The sequence below is a fragment of the Vigna unguiculata genome, chromosome 2 (genome assembly GCF_004118075.2).
Source record: "Vigna unguiculata cultivar IT97K-499-35 chromosome 2, ASM411807v1, whole genome shotgun sequence".
Taxonomy (NCBI): domain Eukaryota; kingdom Viridiplantae; phylum Streptophyta; class Magnoliopsida; order Fabales; family Fabaceae; genus Vigna; species Vigna unguiculata.
This window is the reverse complement of record NC_040280.1, coordinates 19,518,628-19,534,426: the sequence shown is the minus strand read 5'-3', so window position 1 is coordinate 19,534,426 and position 15,799 is coordinate 19,518,628. Positions and strand designations below refer to the sequence as shown.

The 15,799-nt window shown below is 33.1% G+C and overlaps 3 protein-coding genes across 3 annotated transcripts; 1 reads left to right on the top strand and 2 right to left on the bottom strand.

Annotated features, from left to right (window-relative positions):
- Positions 1 to 355: 355 nt before the first annotated feature.
- Positions 356 to 2,076, bottom strand: LOC114173159. Its single transcript, XM_028057405.1, has 4 exons — positions 1,785 to 2,076; positions 1,409 to 1,498; positions 1,226 to 1,322; positions 356 to 647 (listed from the first exon to the last, which is right to left on the bottom strand). The coding sequence occupies exons 1-4, from the start codon at positions 2,071 to 2,073 to the stop codon at positions 509 to 511; spliced, it is 615 nt and encodes a 204-aa protein (XP_027913206.1). The 5' UTR covers positions 2,074 to 2,076; the 3' UTR covers positions 356 to 508.
- A 2,521-nt stretch (positions 2,077 to 4,597) lies between these two features.
- On the bottom strand, positions 4,598 to 7,496 carry LOC114171207 (26S proteasome non-ATPase regulatory subunit 10). Its single transcript, XM_028056392.1, has 5 exons — positions 7,128 to 7,496; positions 6,832 to 6,964; positions 5,507 to 5,631; positions 5,238 to 5,384; positions 4,598 to 4,895 (listed from the first exon to the last, which is right to left on the bottom strand). The coding sequence occupies exons 1-5, from the start codon at positions 7,317 to 7,319 to the stop codon at positions 4,755 to 4,757; spliced, it is 738 nt and encodes a 245-aa protein (XP_027912193.1). The 5' UTR covers positions 7,320 to 7,496; the 3' UTR covers positions 4,598 to 4,754.
- A 3,495-nt stretch (positions 7,497 to 10,991) lies between these two features.
- Positions 10,992 to 11,892, top strand: LOC114174234 (26S proteasome non-ATPase regulatory subunit 2 homolog B-like). The gene is made up of 2 exons (XM_028059028.1): positions 10,992 to 11,333; positions 11,449 to 11,892. The coding sequence occupies exons 1-2, from the start codon at positions 11,244 to 11,246 to the stop codon at positions 11,785 to 11,787; spliced, it is 429 nt and encodes a 142-aa protein (XP_027914829.1). The 5' UTR covers positions 10,992 to 11,243; the 3' UTR covers positions 11,788 to 11,892.
- Positions 11,893 to 15,799: the final 3,907 nt, after the last annotated feature.

Genomic DNA, 15,799 nt, shown 5'->3' with positions numbered 1-15,799 from the left:
TTTGATGTTAGGAACTTGAGTGTTTGTTTTATTATAAAATTTAGATAAATAGGTGTCAAATCTTACCTGAAAGTATTGAAATAGATACTTGTGAATTATTCATACATGCATGTGAGATCAGAGTTTGATCCTCAGACAAATTATTATGTTAATTTGTGAAAGCTTTATTACTTTTTTTTGTTAGAATGCTTATCAGAATTTGTATGAATTTACCAATTTTTGGATGTGATGAACCTGCACAAGAATGGTAGTAACATAACAAGAGAGGGGCAAAGAAGCATAAAGGAAAATCAGATGAAAGCATCTAAAGTAGGAATAAGTATGAGTTTTTTTCTGAATAATAGACATAGATAAATGATGTGGGAAGGGTTGAGAACAAAATTTTGAAAATCTGCAATAGACCTATTTGTTTCTTCACCTTGTACAATTCTAAATGCTTATAATTTATGTTAAACCCTTTTTGTTTATCTTTTGTTCTCTATGGTGTAATGACAATGAGATGATGATGTTACTCTTGTCCAGCTTTCTGCTTCAACATTGCTATGAATTTGTCCCTCTCCTCTGGAGACATTCCCTCTGCAGAACAATCTCCAACTCCCCATTCTGCTCCTCTTATGCAGTACTTGTTCTCAATTTCTTTACGGTTTCTGAACACCAAAAAACTGTCATTGTTTCTTCATCACAATAGATGCAACAAAATCATAAACAAGTCATTCGAATCATTAAGGTATTAGATTGCAGTCATAAGGGTTTTCTCCTAAATTTTTACATGGAAAGAAACTGAAAAAGATAACAACTAATTTACTCATTTTTCTTAATTCTTAAACATGGCCCTGGTAGAGATTATTCATGACTAGTAACATTAGGTTTCAAACTTTGAACCACTTGGTAAATAACTCATTCTATGATTATTGTCTAAAATTTACTAAAAATTATACAATTATAAGTAAAATTTGAGAGGTCTTTAGATTAGCAGAAAAATACAACATCACAACGAGACATGAGTCGAGTTCAACAAAAATAAGGGATTAACAATATTTTCAACACAAAAACTTAAAATAATGAGTATACTAGTCTTCATCCTTGTATGGTCTTGTATGGTATTCAATTCTCAACTTTCATATTTGCATTTTTCATTTATCATTTACCATCTATATAGTCCAATGCAGTATCATAAGATTTTGACTCTGCAAACAACACACGCAATTAAAACAAAAAAGATTACTTCTCTTTATTCAACTTGGATTGCTCAAGCAGTTTCTTCAGCAAAGGAGACGACTTAATTCTTTCATCATTCTCTGCATATTTCTTCTGGTTTTCATCTGCAAAAACAGAAATGAACCCAGTTTCAGTTTCATCAATTTCAGCTGATTTCAGAAAACAAAAGCACAATAGTTTAAGTTGGGACCATTGAGATTTTTGAGAAAGTCAATCTGTGGTAGCTGAGGACCAGGAACAGCCTCTAGACCAGAAATTCCTGACATGAATCCAGCATTTGCTGCATAATACGAAAATGCTCATACTTTCAGTTAATAATAACCATATTTTTCAGGAAAATAAGATTGGTACGGTCGATTAAAAAGAAAAATGAAAAAAACATTATTAAAGAATACACTTTAAGTCTAACTCAACTCAACTCTGAAAAACTTGACTTATAAAATAAACTTCCAACAAACATTTATCGATAAAATAATAAATCAATGAATGAAATTTCAGCCGACACAACACCACGTAATGACACAACATAGTACAAGAAAGCAGCAACACATGATAGTGGTACCTACCAGGGGTTGTCCAAAGAAGAATGGCAAGTGAAGCAGCCAAAGGAACTGAGTTTTGAAGTGGTTTGCATGAAGGAAGAGAAGGAAAAGGCAAAGAATTTGTGGATATTCTAATTTGAAACTTCTTTTGAGGAGTGCTGAGTTTTTCAGTGAAAGAGGAATTTGTTGATGAAATCTGAATGAAAGAGGGTAGTGAAGTGGAAACCATGATTGATTGGCTTCTCCCTTTTCTGCACAACACTGAGAAGGAAAAAGCAAATGAGATAAGGGAGAGCAGAAACAGAAGGCTCATATTGCTTCCTTATATGATCTATTTTATGTTATGTTAAATTTTTACTCTCCTATATTTTGCTTTAACAATTAAACTAATGCAATTTTTAAACGGCATCACATGGTACTTTTTTAGTTGTTATTTAACTAAATTTAATTTTTTATTAATAATTTACATTTTATTAAAGACATTAAATAATAATAATAATAATAATAATAGTAATAATAATAAAAAAATAGATCTGATGTTCGTAAGTCTTTTTTTTTTCTTCTTTTAAATTTTATCACTTAAAAGTAGTGTAAAGAAGTCGAATAGATTATGTAATAAGATCGTATTGAATTTACAATGTTTAAGTTGAAAACCATGTAAATATTACATTTATAAAATATTTAAAATTAATTAGGCTAGATTACAAGAAAAAAAAATTAAGATTTAATTATGCTTTTAGTTTTTAATATTTGAGATAATATGTATAGTCTCCTAAATTTGAAAATAAAGTTTTTTTTTCACTCAACACTAAATTTGGGAGACTAAATGCTTTTTTAGGATTTAGATGTTAAGGTTTGAGGGCTAGAATTAAAAGTTTAAGAGTTTGATTTTAAACTTGTTTTAATTTAACCCTTAAAATTTTCTGTTTAGGGATTAAAATCTTTTTCATTTTTATTTTAAGAAACTTAAAAAAATAAAATTTGAGGATAAAAACTAGAATTATCCTAAATTTCAGGATTAAAAATAATTAAACTAATGTCTATACATAAATACTGATTTTAAATATCACCAGCAATTAAATACATGAAAAGAAAATGGTATATGCATTAAAATGACATTGTTAAATAATAAATATTTTTTAATAAGAAAATATTTGTGTTTCTATATAATATCATGATCTATGAGATAAAATACTGTTAATAAATTTTACGTATGTTAAAAGTGAAATCAGAAGTATTTTATTTATAATAGGAGTTTAAAAGTAATGTTCCAAATGTTTGATGCGATGTATATTGAAGAAAACTAAATACATATTATTAAATACTTTTAATTCTTAAAAATAAATATTAAATATCACTATAAAAATTGAAGAAAAGTAAATACATATTATTAAATACTTTTAATTCTTAAAAATAAATGTTAAATATCACTATAAAAATTTAAACATTTTAAAAATTAAAAATTACTGATAACTACTAAAATAGTTATTACTATAAATAAAAAAATTACAATTAATTTATAAATTAAAGACTAAATTAGTAAATCTTAGATGATGTCAAAATTTAACTACTTATTATCAAGGATTAAATATGTTTTTATCCCTTAACATTCAGTGAATTTTGAAATTAGTTCATTTTGAAAGTTTGGACCAATTTAATCATTTATCTTTCGAAATACATGGATATAATCATTTTAATCATATTTTGTTATGTTTATTTAATATTTCGTACACATTTCAGGATTTAATTTGAGTTATTTATATTGTTTAACACATTTTTTTTAATGTTAAGTCAAATTCTATTATGAAACGCGCTTCAAATGTCAAATAAACTTAACAAAATTTGCTTAAAAGGACTAAATCCACATATTTTGAGAGATGAAAAACTAAATTGGTTCAAAGTTTCAAAATAGACTAATTTCAAAATTCACTAAAAGTCAAGAGAGCAAAAACATATTTAACCCTATTATCAACGTGCATTCCCATTTGTTTTTGTCACTCCTATACTTTTCTAGACATTTTTGTACATTATCCACTACTTTTCTTAAATAGGAAACCTTTATCTTATAATAAGCAAGAGGCTTTAAATCTTTTTCATACTCTAAATAGCCTTTAGCATTTGAATAAAAAGATGACTTTTTACAAAGTAGACTAGCAATGCATTACCATGTAGTTAAAATCTTCTTGAGTTACATCTTCTCCATTCTTATAACATGCATTTATTCTTATTTGTTGGAGATCATTCTTTTCTTTTTGCAACTTCTCTTGTAACTTTTTCCTCAATCAAAGTTGTTATCCTCTTCTTTTTTTATCTTTTTACTTTTTTTAACAACTTCACAAATATTACCTTCACCTCGTTTGAAACACTACAACAAAAAATAACATCTTTTTTTCTTCCAACGAGATGATGCTTCATCCTTGCTCTACATTTACTAAAATTCAGGATGCCATACATACAAGAACCGTGATTCGTGCAATTTTGAAAACATTTCACATAATACAAGAGCAATTGGAGAGTAAATATAAATACTAACATTTCAACGATTTATATCTCGAGTGTGGAAAATCCTATCGTATCATACTGTTTGTATCTTATATCCCAATATACAAATAGATAGATTTTAAGGATTTACTCACTAAAACTTCATAAACTACACCACTTACTTAATCACCTAATGAAATTGTAATAACTTAAAATTAATATGACTAGTTTATATTAAAAATTATAGTAAATATTTTTTAATAAACTCGGTAAATAATATGTCGTTACATAATTAAATTAACTTTAATATTGTAGCCAAATTAAATTATTCGATATATAATTTATCTACATCTTTCTGATCTAAAAAGATGGCAAAATTTGACAACTAAATATATAGGTAAAGATAAGTTTTTGGCTGTGCAGAACAATGGTATGATGGTCTCAATTTTTCAAGAAAGTAACCACTACTAATGAATCGCAATATAATTACCATAACCCTACGACTCTACTCTTTTATACTGATAACTCCAACATGGCCTTGGCAGCACCAATTAGTAATGGTCTTAATTCATCTGTAGCACGACCAAGAACTGTGTACCCTTCCTTGTCCTCCACATCCACATCTGCTCCATGTCTTATCAGAAGGAGAGCTACCTGTAAAACATACACATCAAAAAGGTTTATGTCCCAAGAGTTGATGTATAATGTTCAATAATTATAGGACTCCTATAACAAAACTGTCACCAAAACATATTCCTCATCATTCATGAAATGTACTCCATATAACAAGTTACCAGATAGTTAGTTTCTTGACAAGTTTTGTCAAACATAGCCAACATCTAACAACTACCAGCCAAAATTTCCTTTTCAGGTGCCTTCAACATCTAACAACTCCATATAACATATTTCTCAGTAAAATTGTTCATATGGTTCAATGTGTACTTTTGCTATTGCAGAGTACACATGTGTGCAAGCTCACATATAAAATAAGCATACCTCTTTGTTATGGCAAATCACAGCATTCATCAGAGGAGTTTGACCAGTTCTATCAATAATGTCAACCTCTGCTCCTTCTTCAATCAAAAGCTCACACAACTCAGATTTACCAGTGCTAGCTGCCCGGTGCAATGGAGTGCTACCAATCTGATTAAGTACAAGACATACACTAAATTAGTATACATGTTATCTTTAACAATGCGATTATGAAGAAAAGGGATACAGTGAAACTAGTGTCACAAACCCATCAAATGTTTCCATGCTACAACCTTATCTTTTATGTTAATCTTGGCATCATGGGAGATGAGGATTTCAGCAATCTTCAACCAACCTTTGCTGGCTGCATAATGTAAAGCAGCGCGACCCCCATTATTTTTCAGATTAACATCAGCTCCTACCAAACACGAAGAACAAGAACATTTGAGATGATTGATGAATCTTTAGCAAATGAAGTTTTAGTCTGGAAAGGTATAGGTCAACACGCAGGAGCTACATTTTATCACTAGACTTGTGATTCTTCAAGAGCAATTCCACAATTTATAAAATACAGACAGCGCACAATAGTAGCCTACAGATTCAATCAACGATGTAGAAAATGAAAATTAATAGAAATGACACTTGAAAGCACCCAACAAACTGTTACCACCATTTTCATCACAAACTACATAAATTTAAAAGCTTCCCAACACTAATCCACAATCTGAACAGAGCCAAAAGATGGGACCAATGTGCAGTAAAAGGCTGGAACACTATGAAGATGGAGAAAGATGCATATCAAGTCCTCAACTCTATTGTATAACAATAAGAAATTGAAATCAAACATCAGAGAAACCCCATAAAGAAGATGGTTATTAATAGACAACTATAAACAAATAAATAGTACCAGCTCCAAGGGTTTTAAACCGTGGCTACCCTCAGAATTAGTGTTTCCTCATTATCCTTGATAATGTGGTAGACTGCTGACAAATGCGACCAATGCAGGTGAACTAACGATTTTAATGCCTTCATAAAAACCCCAAAAAATTTGCATAGGGTCACAGTCACCGGGACTGTCTTCCTAAAACCTTTGTACAACATCTTACTTAATATCAAGTCTCACAATACAGTAGCATTCAAATCTTTTAGAAAGGTAACTCTAAACTTTTAACTCTACAAAACTGACTTAGTAAAACTAGGTTTGTACTCATCTATATATTATTATTTGGCCATATCTTTAGAAGATATGAGATTTCTAACACATACCCTAACGATTAGGCATGTGAACAGAGGAAGGCCAAATAACAGATAAGACAATAGACCAACAAACCTCCTCTTACTATGATGAAATTTAAACCTAATTTATCTTTACAAAACTGACTTTAAAAGAAGAGATTTTCAACTACCTATGTATTATTATTTGGCCACATCTATATGATGTGAGATCTTCAACAAAATCAATCATCGTTCTTAGTAAACAGACACTAACTACTTATCCACCCAGATTACACTTCAATTCTGAAGGGGGAAAACGGTGCTGATTGAGATCAGGAATAAATAATAATGATAATTAAGTAAAAAGTAATGTGTAGAGTTAACTAAAAAAAAATCTTTTGACCTTTGCTCAATAGAGACTTCACTATCTCCAAATTCCCAATGCTGGCGGCGGAGTGAAGCGGCGCCCACCCTTCCTCATCGGCACTATTCACCACACCAGCAGACCCATCACAAGATAACAGTATGTTCACCACCTAAACAAATTCATTCCAAGGAACAACAATAAAAACAACGATTCCAACAACTAAAAACCCTAATTTCAAACTTTGGTGGCAAATGCACAACGAATGCATATGCATATTTATAACAATTGAAGGAAAAACAAAGAGACCCTTTTGAAAAGGGGCAAAAGGGTACCTGGGAGTGGCCGAAAGAGGCGGCAACGTGGAGAAGGGAGCGAGCATCTTCGTTTCTGAGAGAGAGCGCTTTAGAGAGGGTTTCAGCGGAGAGCGCTTGGAACGTTGCAGCATCACCTTCTTCAGCTGCTTTGAACAAGTCCTTCTCTTTCACGTCGTGTTGCTTCTTCTCGCTGTCCACTTCCATCTCCATCGTTTTCTTCTTTCACTGATTTTCACGTTTATCTGGGAGCCAAACTTTGCTGCAATGCAACTGCAAAAGAGTACAGAATGTAAAGTCCAAATTCTAATGAATTTGGGATGGGTTTTTTTTTTAGCACGAAACTTGCGCAAAGATCATAAAGATTTCCACAAATCTAACCAGAAAAATAAATAAATTACAACTGTGTTAAATTTTTTATAAGTTTGGCAAACAGTGGAGGTGGCGTTGCATATTTTTTATTTGACCGGTGTTACTAAATACAAAATATGTGTTTTTAATTTTTTTTCTTTATAATTTAGGTTTTAAAAAACATGTTTTAATTTATTTTCTTTATAGTAACCAGCATTAAGTACTGATGTTATTGGGTATGTGTGTATGTATATTTTTTAAAGAAGTCAATATTAAAGAGAAATATATTTGAATAAACTAAGATATTTGAAACCCAATCTCAACTAAAAAAATTAAATGTTAGTTATACAAAGTATGTAACATCCCATTTATTTAATAAAATTAAATAAAAGATATGTCACACAAATAGAAATTTAGAGACAAGTTCTGGAGTATAAACATTACTCCTTACAATATCCAAAAATGCTAGGAGAAATTAAGACACACCATGATGCCAGATACAACTAAGAATCCAAGGACTTAACGAAATTTAATAGAATACTAAAGAGCAAAGCGTACATGGGTCATAGCCCTAAAGAAAAACCCAAAAGCAGAAGTCAATCCCAAGGCTACGCAGCGGAACCATCACCTCCCTATTGACCACGGGTGTTCCTCGCATCTGCTCACATCAACAAGTTGATGATCATCGCAAAAGAGAGTACCACACAGCAGAACACACAACAATAACAGAGGGTAAGCTAGAGCCAAAAGTGGTTTTATCATGCCATCAGATATACTTTCACAATCAATTATACATACATCATTCAAGCATGTTATGACCTTCCAAAACAATACACTAAGACTCGACTCGACTCATCCGGATACATATAACCTGGTCGGATTCAGCGGATGCTTGCACTTGTGGTGGATACCTCTGCTCACCCCCGAGCTAAGTATTACAAGTGTTACAATGAATCAATTTCCCTCACACACAAGGTTAACCCTTAATGAGTTTCAGGCCTCCTACTACTCTCACCACATGAGTCAGTCCGCTCTAAGTGAGACTAACTGACTCCTTAGAGTGTCAGGATGCAGTCCTTACCTTGAATCCTTACCAAGTTATATAGATGGGGCACCACCATGGACATCCACTAACAGGGGCCATGGAATTACTTCCCGACCACTGAAGCACGACCTTGAAACCTCGCCTAGAGATTTCAAGGAATTACACACTGACCATAGACCAAACATAATCAAACAAGTAAGTAATATATTCATCACGCATATATATCCCATGTCAACCTTTATAATCAACCCCTTTTATATTCCAGGTCAAACTCATACCAACTCCTCATACTCCATCCATGAATATAAAATTTTAGCTCATCTTATTACCATGCCACTTTCATAACCAACCATCTCATGTTCATTACATGCCAAGAATTTATCCAGTTCGTCATTCATAACCCATACACCCTCCCACTCATGCATATTTATCCCTTTCATGACGTTATTCAATAATCCAATCAATTTCATACCAAAATCACACCAACACATCAATCCAATTTCATAGCCACAGATTTCCATGCATTTTCAAAGCTTCATATTTTAAATCGGGTAGATTCATTAATCAAACAGTCCATAGCTATCAAGCGAAGGAAAACAACGTGACCTGCAGCGGGTCTTGCTCAAGCCAGACGTCCTCGCTTAGGCGAGAGGAGTACCCTCGCTTAAGCTGCAGACTCTCGCTTAGGCGAGACTGCGACAATGGCCTTGGGAGAGTTTGCGGACGCTCGCTTAGGCGAGGCCATCTCACCTTAGCGAGATGGTTTCTCGCTCAAAAATCGATTCACTTGCCTGAGCGAGTACTCGCGCAATACTCCTGGGCGAGTTTCTGCATCTCTCGCCTGGGCGAGATGAGCTCGCTTGGGCGAGAATATCAGTTCGCCATCTCCTACTTCACGCGACAGAGACATACACACATTCCCAACGATAACCAGTTCATTCTTATTTCAAGACAAGCATTTTCTAGGCACAACAATCATAAAACAGAAGTGAAACAACCAACATACGACAAAAAAAATGAAGAATCCTAGCTTCCCTTACCTGGAATGAGCTAGTACAAGGCCTCGACACCAACAACGGAGCACCACAGCTCAAGGAACAAACTTAGAAGCTGGAAAATCACTTACATGGAGTGGAAAATGAGATCGAGCTTGAGTAACCTTGACCAAGATTGAGGGTTAAACCCTAGCAGAGAGTTCGCAGCTGCTCTAAGAGGGAATAATGGAATTGTTTTTCTGAAAAAGAAACGAATGAGTGAGGTTAGGACAGATTAGGATTTTTGGCTCCCTATGGGCCAGCCTTAGACCCAATTGATTTGGACAACCCTTTTAAAGTTAGGACAGAATAAAAGTGGACCTTACAAAGTATAAACTAAATTAAATGTAAAAGTTAAATCTTAGTTGATACTTTTAAAGTTAAAACTTGACCGAGAAATACAAAATATTATGAATTCACTATATGATAATTTATAAGAAAGATGTGTATTGAAAAATCTCAAAAGACTTTAAAAAATGAAGAATTGTAGACACACTGTACCAATGTGCGTGTAGTAATGGATTTTTATACATGTAGTAACTTAAACACATATAGATCCCTTAGAAATTAACTTTTATACGTGTAGTAAATTAAACATATTTACATTCATCACATTTTCTACCTAGATGTTTTTCATATCTAATTTTTTATTTAATACAGCTCATTTATCAATTAGTATTTAAACCTATGTCAATACTACATAATATTTTAAAAAATATTAAAAATAAAAAAATGATTAAAATATAACATGGAAAAAAAAAGGTGTAGCGTTTTGTTAGTTCGAAATCCGACCTGATATTCAAAGATAAATAGAACGTTCAAAGACCCTGATAGATTTTTTGAATTGGGCCTATAGAATTTGGTACACATGATCGGTGTTTTTTTCCTCCTTTGTGGTACATAATATTCTTCAATGAATGATTATGAACACAAATGGTTGGTTAATATGGAACTAAAAATAATGATAGAAATACTATCTCAATCCTATGATTCATATCCTATTTAAATTATATTATTTTGAGATGAAATATTGATTAATATACACCATGAGAAAAAAAATCATTTTCAATTTCATGCTTTCTTTGTACTTGAAATGCCTTCCACCAACATTGCCACATCGTTTATTAAGGACTATAGTTTTAGAATTGAGACAACTTAATTGCTTCCCCACCATTTTTCTTTCTCAATAGAAGAACTTCTTGAAAATTGCTTACATTTGTATTTTAACTTTCCATTGTCCTTAATTTTCCTGCATCAAAATAAACACAAAAATAGAAAGAACTTCGAATTTATACCATAGTTAAACACAATTATTACCATCAACTTGAAGAAAAGAAGAAGTAAAAGAAGACAAGGTGAGTCTTATCTTGACAATGGAATCTTCTGATTTTGCGTTCCTAAAACCGATGTATGTAATAACTCAAAATATGGTCATTTTCTAATGTCTGCAACCAGAAACACTTGTATACCACAATGATTTCAGTAGTGTAGTAAGGGCTTTCTGCCTCGATTATTTTTCACATTTTGCCTCGGGTCTGAAATCGAAACATATTGGACGAGGCCAAAATTTTTGGCCTCGGTTGTTTTGAATCCGGTGCCATATACACCGTTTTCTGCCTAGGCCATAAGTGATAAATATTTTCTTACGTTCCAGTCCCATACCCACCACAGGATTTCTATCGCACAGCTTCTGCACCAGAATCATCAATGTCCCCTAACCGCGACGGCACCAGCACCAGCGCCAGTGTGGCCAAAGACGACGCTGTTTCAAAGAAAAAGGTCGAGAACGAAGATCTGGTAAGTTCAAAAGTTGTGCATCAAAATTTCACTACTTCCTCAACTCTAATGCCTGTTAGGCTATTTTTTGAGAGTTAGAAATTAAAATCGATTGTTTCTGTCGCAATTTGTGCAGTCCGATGAGGATTTGGCGTTGAAGCAGCAGCTAGACCTTTACGTTGAGAGGGTTCAAGATGCTGACGCAGGATTGCAGAAGGTTGTGGCGGTGGAGGAGGAGGCGGAGTACTCGGAGGCGATGGCGACGGTGCTGCGGAGGTCGTGGAGGAGGAGGGAGAGGTCGAGGGCGAAGGCGATGCAGTCGTCGTTGTTGCTGGAGATGCGGTTGACGCCGTTGTCGGTGACGAAAGAAAGCGAGAGAGAGAGAGACCGCGCGAGAGAGAGCAACAAAGAGAGGAACCCTATGAAGCGCTGGCGCGAGGAGGAGGAAGAAGGGTTCAGGAATTTCAAACCCTAAATAAACTCTATGGCTTCGGTTGTTAGAGGAACCGAAGCCATTAACCCCCTTTTGGCACCGGGTCTCCTTGGACCGAGGCCTATACCCTGATTTCCAGCCATTTTTTGGCTTCGGGTCCTACTGGACCGTGGCCTATACCCCTCTTTGACACCGGTTTTGAGCGAACCGGGGCCTATACCCCTCTTTGGTTCCGGGTATTTAGAGAACCGAGGCCTAAAACTTGGTTCTAATTGCAAAAATGTCACCGCGCCATTATATGCTTCGGTTCCTGACCAACCGAGGCATATAAGGCGAGGTAAAATGGGAATTCTGCACTAGTGTATCATTCTTACACTACATTTTTTATGGTCTTCCACTGCAACTCCTTTTGATCGAAAAGAACAGAATCCAATTTTTTTCCCCAAAAGAGAGCTGTAGAGGAAAACCATAGAAAATGAAGTGCAAAAGTAACAACATTGATTTCTATACCATGTATAAAGGCAACCTCTGCAACATTTCCTTAAATTGAAAACATGTTTTGGTGAATGTCGTTAACATGTTGGCTCAAAGAAGTGACATGAGAACACAAAGTAAATTCACCAAAATACCAACAAATAATGATATGAACCACAAATCAGCTTTGTGTTGTCAAATTCACTCCTCTGAAATTAACCTTGTGACTTGACTGAAATATTTTGATGAGAAAAACAGCAGATTCAGTATGTTGGACCAGCAACTTTCTTTATATATAAAAATCAAGGCCTCGTGTCACTATGTTGTCATTCACAAAACACCATGAGTTTTGTAAGTTTAGAAAAGCCTTTTATGAGTTTAACTTTTTGTTATGTTTGTGTGGAGATTCTTCTGCACTCTGCTAATTAAATAACATCAAGTATTGCTGCTAAAACTGTTTACATATAATAATAATGATATAATTAGTTATGAAATCATGGTAATCTATGGTAATGAGCTACATTTGTTGTTTGGTATGAATATGTTTGAGGGATTCATAATGTTCTCACATTATGTTGTCATTGTATCAACAGCATGAGAGAGATGTCCACACCTTTGAAACTTTGTGACGTTTGGAAACAAACACAAACACTGAAGATGTTGTCATCTTTAGTGACTTTTAGAAAATTTATTAGATAATATTAATTTACATTTTATAAATTTATATTTTACTTTATTGGTTTTAAAGTTGACATGTAACTTTTATTTTAAGGTAAGAGTCTTAAAAATTTATTTTTTTAATTAATATTTTATTTAATTATTATATTTCACTAAAAGAAAATTATTAATAATATTTACATTTAAAGACAAAAAATAAGTAGCCATTATATAGACTAAGTTAAAGACATTTTATATTATAAATTATTAGCATAAAATAATATCTATTATTAAGGTTAGAAATCAATTTAAACTCTATACAAACTAATTATAATTCTTTGATTAATAATAAAAAATATTTGAGATATAAAAAAATAGTTTATAAAGTTATCTCTAACTTAGTCATATAATACTAATTATTTATCTCAAAATTTCATTGTTATTGAATGATTTCGTTGTAATATTTTAAAATATAAAAACTACTCTTTATTTTCATTGTCTTGGATCTTGTATACTATCTATACTATTTTTATAATATTATATAAGGAGCATTCTCCATTCTAGTGTGCATATTTCTTTTTCAATTTTACTCTTTAATAAGTAATTATTTTTTAAATATTTTTATCTTCTATATTATTATATAGGATTACTTGTACACATTTCGTTTCCTATTTTACCTTTTAACCATTTTTTTAAATCAAAATAATTATTTTACTAATTTTACTTTGTGAGTGATAATTTTTTTTTTCTAAATTTAACCATTTTTTCAATTTGACATTTTTTTGTATAATTTAATTTTTTTATACTAAAATAACTATTATAATAATAAAAATAAAAACTACTCTTTATTTTCATTATCTTGGATCTTATCTATACTTGTATATCGTAATATCCCATTTAATAGTTTTTACGCTACTAAACAAAACATTATATCATGATCAAGCAAAGCAGATGGTAGAAATAAGCCAATATAGAGTATTAATGCAATCATCCAAAATAACCATAGAAGTACCAACTATATTTACAGCCTATGCTAGAAAAAGTTAACAGAAAATCCAACTGTTAAACAAAACATGGAACTGAGTCTACTATTGGATATCTCTCAAACCACTAACTCAACTCCTATACAAGAGGGGAGTATCTTCATTTGCACCTTTATCTGCTCACACCACCCACAGTGATCATTGCAAGAAAAGAACCAAACATAGAACACATAGAGAAAATAAAAAGGGTAAGCTAATCTGATTAAAAGAAACATGCAACTCAGTTATAAATACCATATAATCTTTCTCATTTTCACCAGAATCACTTAGATCACCACAACACAACACACACACACACACACACACACACACACACACACACACATATATATATATATATATATATATATATATATATTACTCTAGACTCGATATCCGGATTATGTAAGTGACATTGGACCTCTTGGTGGCATACACCTGTGATGGTTTCCAAACTCTGCAGAGTTTGGCCTCAAGGGGTTATCATTCAACCACTCACAAGGTAAGTCCCCTTCTCGTTTAAGACTTGATCAAGTCCAAAGACTAGGACCTCTTGCTACTCCTCACGACACAATCCATTCTGCTCTATCTAAGCTTGAATGATTATTGGAGTTTCAAGATACCTCCAATAGTGAGTCCTTATGACCTTACATACACTAAAAACATACTCCTTCTAGGATTTCCCTTGAAATTCTAGTTCAACCGCACCTTCTCATAATCAAATTCATACATTTAAGCCACACACGTTGCCAAAAACACCAATTCAAACATATCATTATCAAAGCCACACTTTAACATTTTAGGTATAATCTCATCTAGCAATAACAGAAAATTCACACTCAGTTGTAGTGGTTCTCACTCAAGCTAGAAGATCTCGCCCAGGCAAAAGAGTTATCTCGCTTAGGCGGATCATTCTTGTCTGAGCGAGACTTGAAACAGAGAACAACCCAAACTCTGAACGAATTCTCGCTCAAGCTAAGCTGTCTCGCTTAGGCAAGATTGTCTCTCGCTCAAGCGAAACCGGATCGCCTAGGCGACAACTTGCACAGTGACAAGGATGAGTTTCTTGTGTTTTCGCTCAGACGAGAGTTGCTCGCTTAGGCGAAAATACCAGATTCCCAATTGTTCTCTCATGCAACAGTCCATAATTCATGCCTAAATTCAATCATACACCCAAACATACAGTTCAAGCATCAATTTAACACACAAACATGCAATCAAGGTCATTAGGATGGTTTCCATATGAAATTCAAGAAAAACAGTCAGTTTCCCTTACCTCTACAATCACCCCTTGCAAGGAATAACTCTCAACAAGAAGGTACCACAACTGCACAACCTAAGGTATATAGATACACAAAGTGAGAATGAGACCCTAATTCGACTCAACAAGAATGGAGCTCCAGAATTCGGAAATTGAAAAGAAAGGAGAAATTGAAGTTGACTTACGTGTAGGGGAAGGATGTTCAGCTTGAGGGAGAGGTTCTACACTAGTCTCAGGCTTGTTTGTTGCAACAGGAAGAGAGGAGTGGATTAGAATTGGGTAGGAGCTCAAGCCCCCTGTTAGAGAGGAAGTGGGAAAAAGGAAGAAGAATGCAGAGTGAGAGTGGTTTTAGGAAGAATGCAAGTTCTGTGAATTAGGCAAAGAAGAGAAAGAAAGAATAATAGGGGTCTCATATATACTATCTATATTATTTCTATACTATTATATAAAAATGATTCTCCATTTTAGTATGCACATTTCTTTTTCAATTTTACTCTTTAATAAGTTATTATTTTTTAAATATTATTATCTTCTATATTATTATATAGAATTCTTTGTACACATTTTGTTTCCTATTTTACTTTTTGACCATTTTTAAAATCAAAATAATTATTTTACTAATTTTACTCTTTAGGTGACT